The sequence below is a fragment of the Protopterus annectens genome, chromosome 14.part0 (genome assembly GCF_019279795.1).
Source record: "Protopterus annectens isolate FY-2018-M chromosome 14.part0, PAN1.0, whole genome shotgun sequence".
Lineage (NCBI taxonomy): Eukaryota > Metazoa > Chordata > Ceratodontiformes > Protopteridae > Protopterus > Protopterus annectens.
In genome coordinates, this window is record NC_056748.1 from 348519361 (window position 1) to 348535373 (window position 16013).

At 40.1% G+C, this 16013-nt stretch overlaps 1 protein-coding gene across 1 annotated transcript in view; it reads left to right on the forward strand.

Moving 5' to 3' along the window:
- The window catches only part of LOC122788982 (minichromosome maintenance complex binding protein), a 1363580-nt gene that overhangs the window by 861184 nt on the left and 486383 nt on the right, over nt 1–16013 (forward strand). Inside the window, exon 13 of the mRNA XM_044056074.1 lies at nt 15897–16013. This exon is cut by the window's right edge and continues 7 nt beyond it. Coding sequence (XP_043912009.1) covers nt 15897–16013 — 117 coding nt within the window. The remainder of the gene's footprint in view (nt 1–15896) is intronic.

Consider the following 16013-nt stretch of genomic DNA (forward strand, 5'->3'; position numbering starts at 1 on the left):
GCAATGATAGGAGGAGATGAGAAAATTGTGATGTATAATAAATCAACAGGAAAGTCTCCAGGAACAAATGGTATTCCTGTGGAAGTTTGGAAGCTGGGAGGAGGAAAAGCCTTAAAGATCTGGAAGGTTTTAACAGTTTTTTAAAAGGAGATGTGGTACCAGCATCTGGAAGAAAACTGTGGTTCCTGTATTACTCTGGCAAAGACCCTTTACATCAAACTTTATAAAGACCATTTTCAATTCTGAATCATGATTATAAAGCATTTATGTATGTAGTAGCTAAAAGAATGGCTATGGTGTTGCCAAAACTGATATGAATGAATCAGTTTAGTTTTATTTAGTGGAGGCAACCATTATACATTAACTGAATGATGATTCAGAGGGAGGTAGTGCAATAATATACTTTTACTCTTGATGGGGTTTTGATGCACATAACAGGACAATGGCAACATTTGTGTTCCCTGATAGAGGGTTAATTAGGAATACAGGTGAAGGGTCACAGACAAGAATCAAGGTGGACAAACTTTGAACAGAAGAGTCCGGCAGGGGTGTCTTCTTTCTCCTTTCTTTGCCTTTACTTGGAGCCATTGGCTAAGAAAATATGAAACTCATGAATTCAAAGGAGTAAATGGCATGCCTTATTTGCAGTTGATATTTTGTATTTGATAAATCCAGAAAAAAGTATATGTTAGTGTTGTGGAACAGTTATTTTTTTAAAGGTATAAAGTGATGATAAAACAAAGGCTAGAGTAATAAACTATGTTCTTAGGATCATAGGAAAGTTACTAGGGTATTGGCCCTGAGGTCCTTATAAGCCTAGCCAAGAGTTTAGCCAAGTCAACACCCGATGCCCTAGTCCTGTAGGGAACACCGCTGGAGTCCCAGGGATGTATTTTCTACTTCCCATCCATTATCCATGTTGTGCTTAAAAAGGGGTAAAGTGGTACTCTGCTTGACGTGGAGAGAGAGTCTATTCCACAGATGGGGGGGTCTCTGGGGCACAAATCTGTCCCACCAACAAGTCCTGTTGATGTCACAGACCAGGTTGAGACCACGCATGCTGGTTACTCGAGTGGAACTTGACTTGCATATATGCAGCAGTCCCATCAAGACGGTGTCAGAGATCACCTTGTATGCCAGACAGAGGTCACCTCTGAGAAGTCTATGTGAAACTGAGTAGGGGGAAATAGGGCATTTAGCCTGTGTATATTAGATTTTTGAGGCCCTGGATTCTCCTAGTGAGGAACCTTTGTGGTAGCTCCAGCTGCTGCATGTGCTTTGCAAGGTACATGCTGAACCGGGCATTGTACATGATCATCATATTCTTTCGACTGTTCCCATTAGGGTTCGCCACAGTGGATCATCTGTTTCCATTTCTTCCTGTCCTCTGCATCTTGCTGTGTCACACCAACCACCTGCATGTCCTGTCTCACCACACCCATAAACCTTATCTTAGGCCGCCGCCTTTTCCTGTTACCTGGTAGCTTCATCCTTAGCATCTTTTTCCCAATATACTCAGCATCCCTCCTCAGCACATGTCCAAACCAACGTAATCATGCCTCTCTGGCTTTGTCACCAAACCTTCCAACCTGGGCTGACCCTCTAATATACTTATTCCTAATCCTGTCCACCCTCGTCACACCCAGTGCAAATCTTAACATCTTTAACTCCACCACATCCAGCTCAGACTCCTGCCTTTTTGTCAATGCCACTGTCTCCAACCCATATAACATAGCTGGTCTCACTACCCTCTTGTAGACTTTCTCTTTCACTCTTACTGGTACTCGTCTGTCACAAATCACTCTTGACACTCTTCTCCACTCACTCCATCCTGCCTGTACTCTCTTCTTCACCTCTCTTCCACACTCACCATTACTCTGAACTAGTGATCCCAAGTATTTAAACTCATCCACCTTTGCCACCTCTACTCCTTGCATCCTCACCATTCCTCTGTCCTCCCTCTCATTCACACTCACATATTCTGTCTTAGTCCTGCTGACCTTCATTCCTCTTCTCTCTAGAGCATATTTCCATCTCTCCAGGGTCTCCTCCACCTGTTCACTACTCTCAATACAGATCACAACGTCGTCTGCAAACGTCATAGTCCAAGGGGGACTCCTGTCTGATCTCATCTGTCAACCTGTCCATCACCATTGCAAATGAGAAGGGGCTCAGAGCTGATCCTTGATGTAATCCCACTTCCACCTTAAACGCATCCGTCACTCCCACCGCAGACCTCACCGCTGTCAAACTACCCTCGTACATATCCTGTACCACTCTTACATACTTCTCTGACACTCCCGACTTCCTCATGCAATACCACAACTCCTCTCTAGGCACCCTGACGTATGCTTTCTCTGAGTCTACAAAAACACAATGCAACTCCTTCTGACCACCTCTGTACTTCTCCATCAACACTCTCAGAGCAAACATTGCATCTGTAGTGCTCTTTCCCGGCATGAAACCATACTGCTGATCACTAATCATCACATCCCTTCTTAACCCAGCTTCCACTACTCTTTCCCATAACTTCATGCTGTGATTGGTACTCAATAATGGGCCTTATAAGGGAAGAACACAGGGATGTTATGACCTTGTCCCTGGAATGAGATACCCTTATGAGTTGGGCCATGTAGAAAGTTTTCCATACAATTGAAGCAACATGGTGGGCAAAAGTCAGGTTGCTGTCAACCTGGGTGCCAAAATCCCTCACGACTGATTGCATGCTTATTACATTGTTGTTAATGTAATAATTTGTGGGGATGTCACCATCACCAAAGGGGAAGATGATGTATTTTTTTGTATTAAGCTTGAGGCCATGTTTCTGGCACCAGTCATTTGTTTGGGTGAGACCCTCTTGGAGGTACATCACTAGGGGAACTGATGACTGCGCCCAGCTTGAAGTCATCTGCAGACTTTGTCAGTCATAGCGTACTGATTTGGACTGCACCTCAGAAAAGTATATCCCAAATAAGAAAACCCAAGACCGAAACCCTGGAGTACGCCGCTTCTTACGGGTCTACTGCTTGAGGTGGCTTCTCCTGTTTTGACTAGGTGGATTCCATCAGTTAGCTTCTCATCTGGTAACATACAGATTGATACCTAGTTGAGAGAGTTTATCTATTATGCCAGAGTGGGGAATAGTGTCAAAGGCTTTGGCCAGGTCAAGGTAGGCAGTGTGTACCGTCTGTCTTCCCCTCGTCCACGGCATTTTTCGCATGAATTGTCCATAATACCCATATTTGAGGACATAAGTTGAAATTTGTGTGTTTGTATTAGAAATAAGTCTCTTACAGCAGCCAATGATGTGGGAAGAGATTATCAAAATATGATACAAAAATTGAGATTTTGAAGCTTCTTGACAGTGAGTGTGGGTAGTAAAGGTACAAGCAGTGTAAATGTTTCTAGCACCTTTAACATTGTATCTGGTTGGGTGTATTTTTATCAAGCAGATGAGAAGCTGTGGACCATAATGAAAAAATAATAAATTGAAAGAACTTATTTGGAGGGAAAGATTTATGAGAGTTGATTTTTTTTCTCTTGTCAGACCAAAGTGGGTTAGGATTAGATAACATACGTATAACACAAACAGAAGACTACAAATCAAAATTGAAAGAAATGATGTAGGGGAAGGGGTTCGTAAAATAAGGTGGGATTAAGATTGTGGATTTAAGCACTTAAAGGAAAATAGTAACAGACTGTTATATTTACAAAGTAGCAGAAAATATTTTGAGGAGAAAACTAACACAGGAATTAGGAAATGAGATTTTGTCAGTAGAGATGACTAAGTATAGACACAGAAAGCAGGCAAGAATGGGGCTAGAATTTATTGGAGACAGATTAGCAAAGTAAAACCCTAACGTATTGAGAGCAAATAACTAGAGATGGAAAAGTCTGTGCGATGAAGCATTGCAAAACTTTGAACTGCAGGTTGGAGATTGTCTTCTGTACAAGGGATTGATAACAGAATATAGGCACTGAGAAACGAATGTGTGGTGAAGATAATCTCTGGTTCTGTCTAACGTTGAGTCTAGAAAAGAAGCTGCTGTTTAAAAAAATAAATAAATTGGGGGGAGATAATTGTAGGGGACATGTAAAATGCTTGGTAAATATAAGAATCCATCAGGAATGGTTAGAAAACACTGGCTATTGAGGATAAGAATGCAGTTTGCAAAGAAACAGAGGACATTTATATACCTCCCCAGTATGCAACTAAATTTAGAAAGTTTAGAATTCTTGCATGGAAGTGTTTGCATAGATATTTTTATAGCCCGATTAAACTTCAATTTTCCCACAAGTAGACCATAATTTCTGGAGGCAATGTGAAAGGGAGAAGGGGCACCTAAGAGAATGTTTGAGAATGCAGCGAGTTTGCATATTTTATAATTTCCCTACATGGTACTTTGTCAGACATGTTGGAGGGAACACATTTTTTAACTCAGTTAATTATTCTTTTGAACTGGGGCATAGAAACTGAATTGCCTAGACATAGTAAGTTCAATGCTGTTAGCTGCCAAAAAATCATTACTAGAAAATGGAAATCAGTAACAAAACCAGCTGTATCAAACTATTGGACATTGTAAAGGAGATAAAAAAAAAATGGAGGTGGTATATTTTGAAAAGGGAAGGCAGGTATTGAGCAATCTATGTAATGCTAAATTAAATAGACACAATTTTGTATAATACTTAAAAAAAAAAAAAAAAAAAAATCTTTGTGTTTTCTTTTATAATTGAATGTATTCTCATTATGTAATATGATGTCTATGATGAAATCTTATGTGCAGTCTTTTGTATTACTGTAGAAAATGATTACAGGATAGTGTGCATCTCACTGAAGTTAATGATAAATGGATAAGCTTATTTCTTTTCTTCTATTTAATATTTGTGAGGTACTGTCCTTTATTGTTTAAGATATTTTGGTGCTCTTTGGTAAATGAAGTTTAAAACAGAGATGCTTATTTTAGTGCAGCTAAGTGTTTGGGTATGTTTGAGCACATGATTTTTCTGAAAGTATAAAATGATTGCCGTTTTACTTTATCATGTAATGATATCATTCAAAGTGAAACGGCAGTCTATGTGGCAGCTAAAATAAACTGACTTCAGTGATGGAGAGTTTTGTCTGGTTGTGGTGCATGTTACATCTCACACAGACCTTTTCCTCTTAAATTATTTGGCGTTTTTATATATGTATATAGTGTATATTATAATGTGTGTGTGTCTGTAGTTAGTTCTTAGGAGGGTCTCTTAACTGCTCAGTGTAATCCCTTGGTCATTTATTGACTACTTCAGTGTAACTGCTCATTACATGATTTGTTTGTAGTTGCATGCGTAGTGATGTCTGGTCTTCCTGTCATGCAGAAGCCTGCAGCTGGCCCGATTTCCAGAGTCTGTCATTTCTAGCAGGTGGCACACACCTGAGGACTGATCTGAATGTCAGGGTTAAGAAGGGCATCCACTGGCACCATATTCAGTTCTTTCTAGCCATGCAGTCTGATGTACTTCACATGTGTTCAAAACGCTCAGTCTGCTGTTCAACTTGTTTTTCCTGACTTGTCTCCTCCTTCCAGTCAGGTATGTTATTTTTTCCCGTACTCATTTAATGTTTAAAAAAGACATTTGCTTGACTTGTGTAAAGCAAATCCCCTGTAATGATTTTCTCTTGTTTTATCTGTTCGGCTTGGGGCCTCAAAGAGATGTGTCTAATTGTCTTGCTTGTACTAAATTCTGAGTAAAAACCCTAAAACATAGGGTCGAGATATTAGCCACCCATATAGAATCCTCCGTTGTGGTGCTGTCGTAGCGTTGTCGCCTCACAGTAAGACGTTGTCCTGTTTGATTCTCAGCTAGAGCGTCTTCTGTGTGGAGACATGCGTGAATGGGCGTACCTTCGTTGAAGGTTGTGTCAGGGCTGGCAACTCGACACGTAAAAATCCACTGCCAATCATTGGCGGACCGGAATTCCACTGTGACGACCCCTAACTGGGAAAAGGCGAAAGACAACAACATAGAATCCTCCATTTCGGTTCCCTTGTTGGCTTTACAACCTACAGCTATGTCTGGCAGTTTCTGCTGGCATCATTCTGAAGAAATGGAAAGAAAAAAAAATCAAGGACTCTGACATTTCCAAAAGAACACCAGCTCAACTTCTTTAGTACCAATGTCCCAGGTGAGGCGCCTTTACAGCCTCCCTAGGCTGTTGCTTCTAGGCCTGAACCCTCAAGCATGATCCCTTGGGAGGCCGCCATAGTTTACAGCCTACCTACCACTCTTACCACAACACAGACATCTGTCCGGTCTGAAGTCTCTCAACAAGCCTCAGCTGCCAGCGATTGGGTTGTGGGTCACAAGGGAGACACCCCATCTACCTCATACTGAAACCTTTACCAAAGTTGTGGTCAAATGACTGCAACCTCATGTCATCCCTTCTAAATGGACACTTAAACCAAAGTGAGCTGTTGCTTTTTCTTCGACTCAGGCCGAAGCCCAAGACTACCTAAAAGTAGCACGGGAATTCATGGCCTTCATGAAATCCAGGGAGTCATGTCACACTTGTGCCTCTGAAGTCTCCCATTCTAAAAGAAGCAAGGAAGTGGCCTTTCAGTAAGATTGAGTTCTCAAGCTCAGAAGATGAGTTGTCCTATTCTGAGCACCTTCTAGCTCAAATTTGTACAGATTCCAACTCTGATGACTCCCTCTCTTCTGCCTCTCCCCCAGAGGACCTCTGTTTTGGGGATACCCTTCATAAAATGAAGGAGGGTTTAAATTGAGAAAGCAAACAGTTCTCTCAAGCTCAGACCTGTTAAAAGGAACTGCCAAGTTTGTCTTCTTCCAAGCTACTGGCTATCCCTCCTGTACACATAATACTGGATGATGTCTTTAAAGACATTGCTTTACATCCTGATTCTTTACCACTTGCTGTTAAGAAGTTAGGCTGGTTTTGGAGCATTTGACTCTCACAAACACCTCTACAAAATTCCCAAAGCTCATCCCTTAGCAGTCTGTACTCTGTCCACGAAAGGTGTATCTAAAGGGACAGCTAGACTTCCCCTACCTCTTGGTAAGGAAAGTAGACTTATTAGATTTAGGAAAACAGCTTATACCTCTGCCACTCTTACATGAATAGCCAATTCCCTATGCTTAAGTACCTTTGAATCGCTCCATGAGAACATTTTATCTAAGATGGAGTCTTTTTTGAAAAGAACCTTATAAAAGGAAATTCAGGAGACAGCAAGAGAAGTTCTAGAAGTCTCCTGGCACTCCCCAAAGTGTGACTGTGACACCTTAGATGCATGCATGGCTCGGGATCCAGCTTGCCAGATCAGGTGAAGGCTGAGCTACTGGATGCTCCATTAGGCAAAGAATTCCTTTTTGAATCTCCAGCTGGACAGGGTTTCAAGAAGCTGGATAAGAAAGGAAGGCAAAAAAACAAAAAAAAAATTGTGAAGGAATTTTGTTAGTCTCTGACACCAGGGTACAGTAGGGGCATTACCACTCAAAACTTAGGCTTTTTCCCTTCCTAGACAAGACAAGGGGAGGTCTCCCCTAGTAAGAGACCTGGACAAGCCAGAAGATGGCAACCAGAACAGTTGCCCGGATCAATGAGCTCCAAAGAGTCCACCCCACACAGAGACCAGCTATGTGACTATTACCAACTCCAGCCCCTGCTTACCCCTACCCATTCTTCCATCCAAACCTCTGGCTGGAAGACCATCCTTCCTAAATCAATAGAAAGCCATTACCAGAGACCAGTGGGTCATTTCCATCACAGAAAAGGGGGTACTCCATCCAGTTCAGAGAAATCCCACCCTTCTTAGGCATACGAAGATGACCAAAAGAACAGAAGTGCCTCTTGCCACCTGTCTTCAGGAAACTACTTCACCAAGATCCATTCAGTGTGTTACTCCACATCAGGAGGAAAAAGACTCCTCTAGTATCTTTTTAGTTCCAAGAAAGGAGGATACCTAGAGGCCCAACTTGGACGTTTCAAAACTAAAGTTTTTCAGTGTCCCAAAATGCAAAATGCTTACTTTACAAAAATTACTTCCCGTGATCTTCCTAGGTGCCTTCATGGTCACTCTAGACCTAAAGGATGCTTAACTCAATGTCACAATAGCGGACAGTCGTAGAAATTGCCTGTGATTTGTAGCAACAGACTTAGGTTTATAGGTTGGTACTAGGCTATCGGCCCTAGGGCCTGTACAAGCCTAGCCATAACAGTTCCCTGGCTAGTTCTTTCACCTCCAATTCTGTGTATTATCATTTGGTCTGTGCACTGCTCCCAGAGTCTTCAGAAAATGCTTACCTCCTCTGACAGCACATTGCAGAACTGAGTTCAAGTTTACCCTTAATTAGACTGTCTCATTCAGGGAAAATCCATAGCAGAGACCCTAGGCACTATGCCAGTTCACTGTAGATTGCTTTCAGAATTTAGGTGTCACCTTAAATCTTAAAATCCCTAAGGCTTCCTCAAACAAGGATCCTCTTTCTTGGCACACTTACAAATTTCACCCAACAAAAAATCATCTTTCCCAAGAACAAGATATCTTTTCTGACAAACCACCTAACCAGTGAGTTAACAAAACAATACATCAGTAAGGGAATTTCTAAGGATTCTGGGTTGCATAGCAGCCTGCATTCTCATTCCACTTGCAAAGTTACACATGAGAAATGTCAGCGGTTCTTAAAAATGCTTGGTAACCGCATTCTCACCCCCTGGATACTCTATTGCCTGTCCTTCCATGCTTGAAGAAGCTGCTATAGTAAAAGAAAACTTTATTAAAGAACCCAGGAGCGAGTTTGTCTTTACCAGAAGCAGACAAGTCCATCACCACAGATAGTTCAGACCATAGTTTGGGGGGGCTCACTTAGGTTCCATGAAAGTGCAGGGCACCTGGACACCACAGCAGAGAAAATTGTATGTAAACCAGAAGGAGCTACTTGAAATTTACCTGGGAGTAAATGCCTTTCAGGAGAATTAAGCTCAGGGACCGAACATATTTGGATAGACACCAGCACAGTGATGTATGTAAACAAGCTAGGGAGTACGGTCTGAAACCAGCATGCATCTTCTAGACCCCAACAAATGAATACCGAAGAGCGGTGTTAGTGGATCTAACATTGCAGTGAGTGGGTCCACTAAACAAGCCTGTTAACATTTCACTATAATGGACAACTACAAAAGTTCTGCTCCAGAACTCAACAGACAAGGACTTGGAAAACAAATGCTTTCTCTTTCAGAGGGACATGGTACAGGATATGAAATGGGATGAAGTAACAGTCAGAGAGACTGAAACAAAGTTAAGAAAAGCCTCTAACTGGAAAATCCCAGGCCCAGATGCAGTACCTAACTTTTGTTAAAAGTATTAATATCTTTGCATGAACACCTAGCCAGGGGTAAGAACTATTTATATGCACACACCGAACAGACACCAATCTGGCTAACAACAGTTAAAACAATGCTCCTACTTGAGTAAACCTGCAAGCTACCCCAAAAATTATAGACCAGTAACTTGCCTTCCAACGACGTATAAAGTATACACGGGAATTGATGCTGACAGAGTTTATAGTCATTTAGAAGAAAACTCAATTATGGCAGAAGAACAAAAGGGCAATAAAAGAAAGTCATATGGAACAAAGGATCATTTATTAAAGTCATAGTGGAGAACTGTAAAAAGAGAACGAATCTAAATATGGCATGGATTGACTACAAAAAGGCATTTCATTGTATCACACATTCCTGGATAAGAGTGCTTAAAAATGTACGATATACCCTACACTGACTACATTACAGTGACAGTAAAACAATGGCAGACCACTTTGCAATTAAGCCAAGCTAAAGGACAAATTATTGTCCCAGGGATAAAAATTCAAAGGGGGTTATTCCAGGGTGACGCTGTCACCGTTGCTGTTCTGCCTTGCCCTTAACCCATTAAGCTGTTTACTTAACAGCTTAGGCCATGGCTATAATTTGGCTCCTAGAAAACAAAGTCTAAAGACTTCTCATCTTTTTTGTTGATGATTTAAAACTGTATAGTTGATCAGATGAGAAACTGAAAGCACAGCTGCAGGTTGTCAAAACTTTTTCAGATGGCCTTGATCAATGTGCAAAAGCAACCTTTAAAGCAGGAGAACTGCAGCAGAACGAAAACGTCCCTTTTGGACAAGAATGTGATATAAAAGAACTTGAGCAAGAGTGAGTGTATACATACCTGGAAATTGATGAAGGATCAGCAATAAAACACGAACAAATGAGTAAAACTTGGTAAGGAATATTTTGGAAGACATAAATTAATCCTGAAAACAGCATTGACATCTAGGAACAAAATCAAAGCTATAAACCAATTTCTGTTCCTGTCCTAACTTACAGTTTTGGAGTGATTGATTGGCCCCAAAATGTGCTGGATAGATTAGATATTAAAACAAGAAGGATGCTTCATGCTCCCCAAATGATTTATAAAAATTAGTGCATACCAAAATTATATATCCTCCATTCCGAAAGAGGGATGGGCCTCCTTGAAATTGATTACATACATCTGTAATCGTGGGACTCCACACATACCTGCTGACCTCAGAAGACCCAAATGTCATGAACGTTTTGAAACATGAGGAGAATAAATCTAAGATGACTTCCCTGCTTAACGTACAAGCATATCGGCATCAAGCAGGAATGGAAATCAAACTAGAAGTAGATAAAAATCAAGCAGTAACTGAATGTGTCAAAAAACAAAAGAAAGAATGTAAGGTGAAGGATCAGATGAAAAGACAAGAATTGTGGAAAATGCATAAATATAGCTGCAAGTGTAGAAAACTTCTGGAACAACCTCATGTTGATCAGGAATGGATAAGGAGAGGTGAATTCAAAACGAGATGAAAGGTTAATATTAGCAGCACAAGATAGTGGGCTACATACAAATTGGTTTACAAAGTCCATTGAGCGTGAACGTGTGGGAGAAACGGACAAATGTAGGTTTTGTAAAACAGAATTGGAAACTTGTCGCACATCTAGTTGCTGGTTGTGACATATACTAATGGCAGAAGGACTGTATACTGAAAGGCATATTACTGCTGGAGTGGGGATTGTGCAAACATTTTGGTGCTGAAGTGGTTGAAAAACATTGGAAACATAAGCCACAAAGCATCATAGAAAATGATGAAGCCTACATCACATGGGATCATCCATTATCGACAGTTCAAAAGATAGATACTAGAGAATCGGATATAGTGGTCCAGGAAGAAAAGACAAAAGTGGAACTGATCATTGAAATAGCCACACCAAGTGACTACAGTGTCCTGCGCACAGAGAGAGAGAGACAACGTTATAAAATATCAGGATTTGCAAGCAGAAATGAGAGCTATGTGGAAGAAAGATACCCAAATAGTTCTACAAACCGGTTTCGGCCCGGATTTTAACCTGGCCTTCTTCAGTGTTTTACAGAGAAGCCAATCATGAAGTATTTTTATATAATCATGAAAAAATTATGATTGGTTGACAAGAAATACTATACTCATGAATATTCAACAAAAATGTACTCTCCAGATTTTTTATAAACATTCATTAAGCCTTGGGCTAAAGAGTGCACCAAGTTTGGTGATCCATTTCTTTTCTTTCACATCAAGTTTTTTGTGCCAGCCACATTTGTTAGTTCTATCGCCAATAAGTTTATCAATAATTGTGAAATGAAATTGTGCCCTATTATGTACAAGTGTATGTTTATATAGGGCATTAGATGTTTTTTTACATCTAATGTCACTCAAATGTTCCGACACACGTAACCTAAGTGGTTGAGAGGTTTGCCCAATATAAAATGAGTGACAAGTGCAACATGCCATGTATATGGCGCAATCAGTATTACAGTTGGCAAAAAATTGAATGTCAAAAACTCTGTTACTATTTCTACTAGTGAATTCTTTTGTTTTCACCATATGTTTACAGTTGACACAATGACCACAAGGAAAACAACCAATGAGTTTGTCCCCCAAAATAGTCGTTTGATATACCTGGGGTAAGGTAGATTCAAAATGATGTTTATAATGATTGAAATGTCCCGCTAAATTCTTTCCTTTACGAAAGGAAAAGGAACATTTATTAGGAATGAGTGTTTGGATTCTGGCATCCGCTTCCAATATATTCCAATTGTCCTTGATAATGTTCATAAAATTATTAGTGTTTCTGCCAAATGTGGTTGTAAAACGCAAAATGTTTTTGGTAATAGGTTTCTTTTTGTACGTCAAAAGATTTGATCTGTGTAAACCTGAAGCATAATTTCGAGCCATTGTAACATACCCCGAGTTATAACCCCTATCAATAAATCTATTGTGTAAATCTTGAGCATGTTGAGCAAAACTAATATTGTCAGAATAGTTACGTCTGATTCTGATAAATTGTGATTTTGGGATGTTTTTGGCGATATGTTTTGGATGAAAGCTGGAGGCGTGGAGTATGGTATTGTATTGGGGAAACTTCCTGTAGATTTCAGTTTTTAGAGTATTGTCCATATTCCTAGTTACCAAAACATCCAAAAATGTTATGGATTTTTGATCATAAGTAATAGTAAACTGTATTCCCCATTTGTTATCATTCAAGTATTCCATAAATTCCTGAAGATATGAAACATCTGATCTCCACACTATCCAGCAATCATCCAAATATCTCCGCCAAATATCAATTTCAGGTAGAAACAAATTATGAGTATCATCATAAATCATAATTTGTTCTATATAAGCCATGAACAGATCAGCATATATAGGGGCAAAAGACGCCCCAATTGCTGTACCTCTGATCTGTAAGAAACATTCCTGATTGTAGAAAAAAACATTTTTAGTCAGCACATGCTCAGTCAGATTTAACAAGAAGGTATTAAATCCTGGTTGATACATATTAGATTTATAGAGTCAAAATTCAATAGCATCCTGTCCGGCCCAATGTGGAATATTAGTATATAATGAGCTCACATCCAATGTACAGAGCCACCAGTCCGAATCCAACTGCATATCATTAACAATACTCAAAAATTGAGTAGTGTCCTGTATTCGAGATCTAACAAATGACAACAGAGGCTTCAAATGCATAGTCAGAAATTCAGAAAGTGGCACAGTAAGCGAGCCCATACCCGACACAATGGGCCTACCTGGTGGATGTAAAAGGTCCTTATGTATTTTTGGCAAAAAATAAATATACTGTCTAATAGGGTCAGAGATTGTTAAATGATTTAATGTTTTTTTGTTTATAATCCCATTATCAAATGCAGAATGTAAAAAACCATCAATTTCCTTTTTAAATACAGGGGTGGGATCCAGTGGCATTTTGGTGTAATATCGAGCATCATCCAATTGTTTATGTGCTTCGATATCATAATAGCTCCAATCCAACACAACCACTGCTCCCCCTTTGTCTGCATTGATAACGACCAAATCTTTATTGCGTACTAGTTATGTTGGGCAAACCTCTCGACCACTTAGGTTACGTGTGTCGGAACATTTGAGTGACATTAGATGTAAAAAAACATCTAATGCCCTATATAAACATACACTTGTACATAATAGGGCACAATTTCATTTCACAATTATTGATAAACTTATTGGCGATAGAACTAACAAATGTGGCTGGCACAAAAAACTTGATGTGAAAGAAAAGAAATGGATCACCAAACTTGGTGCACTCTTTAGCCCAGGGCTTAATGAATGTTTATAAAAAATCTGGAGAGTACATTTTTGTTGAATATTCATGAGTATAGTATTTCTTGTCAACCAATCATAATTTTTACATGATTATATAAAAATACTTCATGATTGGCTTCTCTGTAAAACACTGAAGAAGGCCAGGTTAAAATCCGGGCCGAAACCGGTTTGTTTGTAAGCTTTCATGTTGCTTTAGTAGTTTATTATTAAACTACTTATTTATCAGCGGTCCACTTGTTGCTGGCTTGCCTTTTTCTGTTTTTGATACTTCTCTAGCCGTGCAACTCCTTACGTGCAGGGGTTATTTTTGGATGTCACCTCAAGAATACCAACTCTTCTCAGGTAGACATCAATTTAGTCTTGGAATACCTCACAGGCATGTTTAGACAAGAACTTCAGTATTAAGATACATGCATCTGCCATCTGAGCTTGTGTGCACTTTGTCCACCTGTTACCTTATCCCTCCACATGAGACTTTTCCTAAAAGGGGTCATTCACTTGAGACCACCCAGAAGGAATCCTCTTCCTTCCTGGCATCTAAATTATGTGCTAGAGAAACTCACCTTGCCCCTCCCCCTTTGAACCAGCTGCCTCTGCCACTCTAAAGATGTGCACTTGGAAGACCAGTTTCCTTATAACTGTCACCTCAGCAAAGAGGGTCTCTGAGCTACAAGACCTCTTGTGTACAAAGCCTTTCACAAGGATAGGGTAATACTCAGACCAGACTTATCTTTCACGCCTAAGGTGTTATCAGAACTTGCCCTAAACCAGGCTCCACCTGCCAGTCATCTTCCCAAATACGCAGAACAAGTCCTTCTTACCCTGGATGTACATAGCGAAATCAGATATTATACAGATAGGACAAAACCCCCTAATATGGCAGATCAGTTGCTGGTAGCTTTCATAGAGGCAAACAAACCATTTTCAAATGGAGAGCAAACCGCATTGTTACTCTACTTGGTCATTCTAAAGCCCACTCCACCAGGCATGGGGCAACCACCATTGCTTTGCTTGAAGGACCCTGTACCCAGTCCATCCTAGAGGCAGGTAAATGGAACTCTGTGATCACTTTTGCAAAACACCATAATTTAGGCAATATCTCCATGGCTAGAGTAGCTTTCGCTACTGACATCCTGCAAAGCCTTATTCCCTAGGATCCTACAGATGGTCTACTACCCAACAGTTGGCATTGGGAGTCCTGCCAAGAATAAGTACTGCAATGTTGACTACAAAGAACATAGTATGGTTGTGTCCCACTTAACATAATTGAAGGTATTTGAGTAGATCAGTGTTGCAGTACATACTGCCACCCTTTAACCCCTCTGCTGACCACTTTTCACCCCCTTTTCTGGGTGCAAGGAGTAGTTCAGTGCAGATAGTTTTCTTATCTCCCTCTTATGGTTTTCCTCTTTATTATTCAATTTCATAAAACTGGGGAGGTTGTGCGGTCACCTCTGGCATCAGACTGCTTATTCACTTAATAGAAGTACCTGAAGATGGTGCCAGTGGATGCCCTTCTGTCCAGATGTCAGTCCTCGGTTATCTGTCGGCTAGGGTTTATATGAAGGATCTGGAAATCAGGCCAGACGCAGGCTTCTGCATGGCAGGAAGACCCAAGAATCGGTACTGCAACATTGAGCTACTTGACCATCTACAATTATGTTAAGTGGGACACAGCTGTACTTTCTTGTGGATCTCAGCATGTTGGAAAAAGGAGACAGTTTTCATGTTTATCATTCTTTATCTTAGTTGCAATAATCTGTGTGAATTAAGGAGTATAATCCAAAACAGGAGTCCAGGCACCTTGCAAATGAATCATGAATTTTTTGATCATATGACGTGATAATCTCATGACTTTTTAGGGTGGGTTTGTGATGTCATGAATAGGGAAATGTATTTAAATGTTCTTTTGAATGCCTTTTATTTGTCTGAAGAAGTTCATTTTACTTATGTGAAGGAAAGCGCTCACATTAAAAGGTTTTTAAACTATAACTTGGATTATTGGATTAGTTCCAGCTTCAAGGTGCCTGGATTCCTGTTTTAGATTATTTGCGTGTGTTTTTTTTTTCTGAGTTTGTTTTGGTGAATTAAGGAGTACATAATACATGTGTGTTTATGTATAACACTCCTGTAGAGAAGGATACATAGAAGTTGCAAAATGCCATGCATTTTACAATAGCCATTGCTAACGTCTATATTTTGTTGATTTTCTTTTCCAGTCTTATCGCCTCCCAATGACATTACAGAACATGAATAATATGCGGTTTATTCCTCACAAAGACTACTCAGCAAATCGCTTGGTCAGTGGGGTTTTGCAGCTTGCTAACAACACTTCA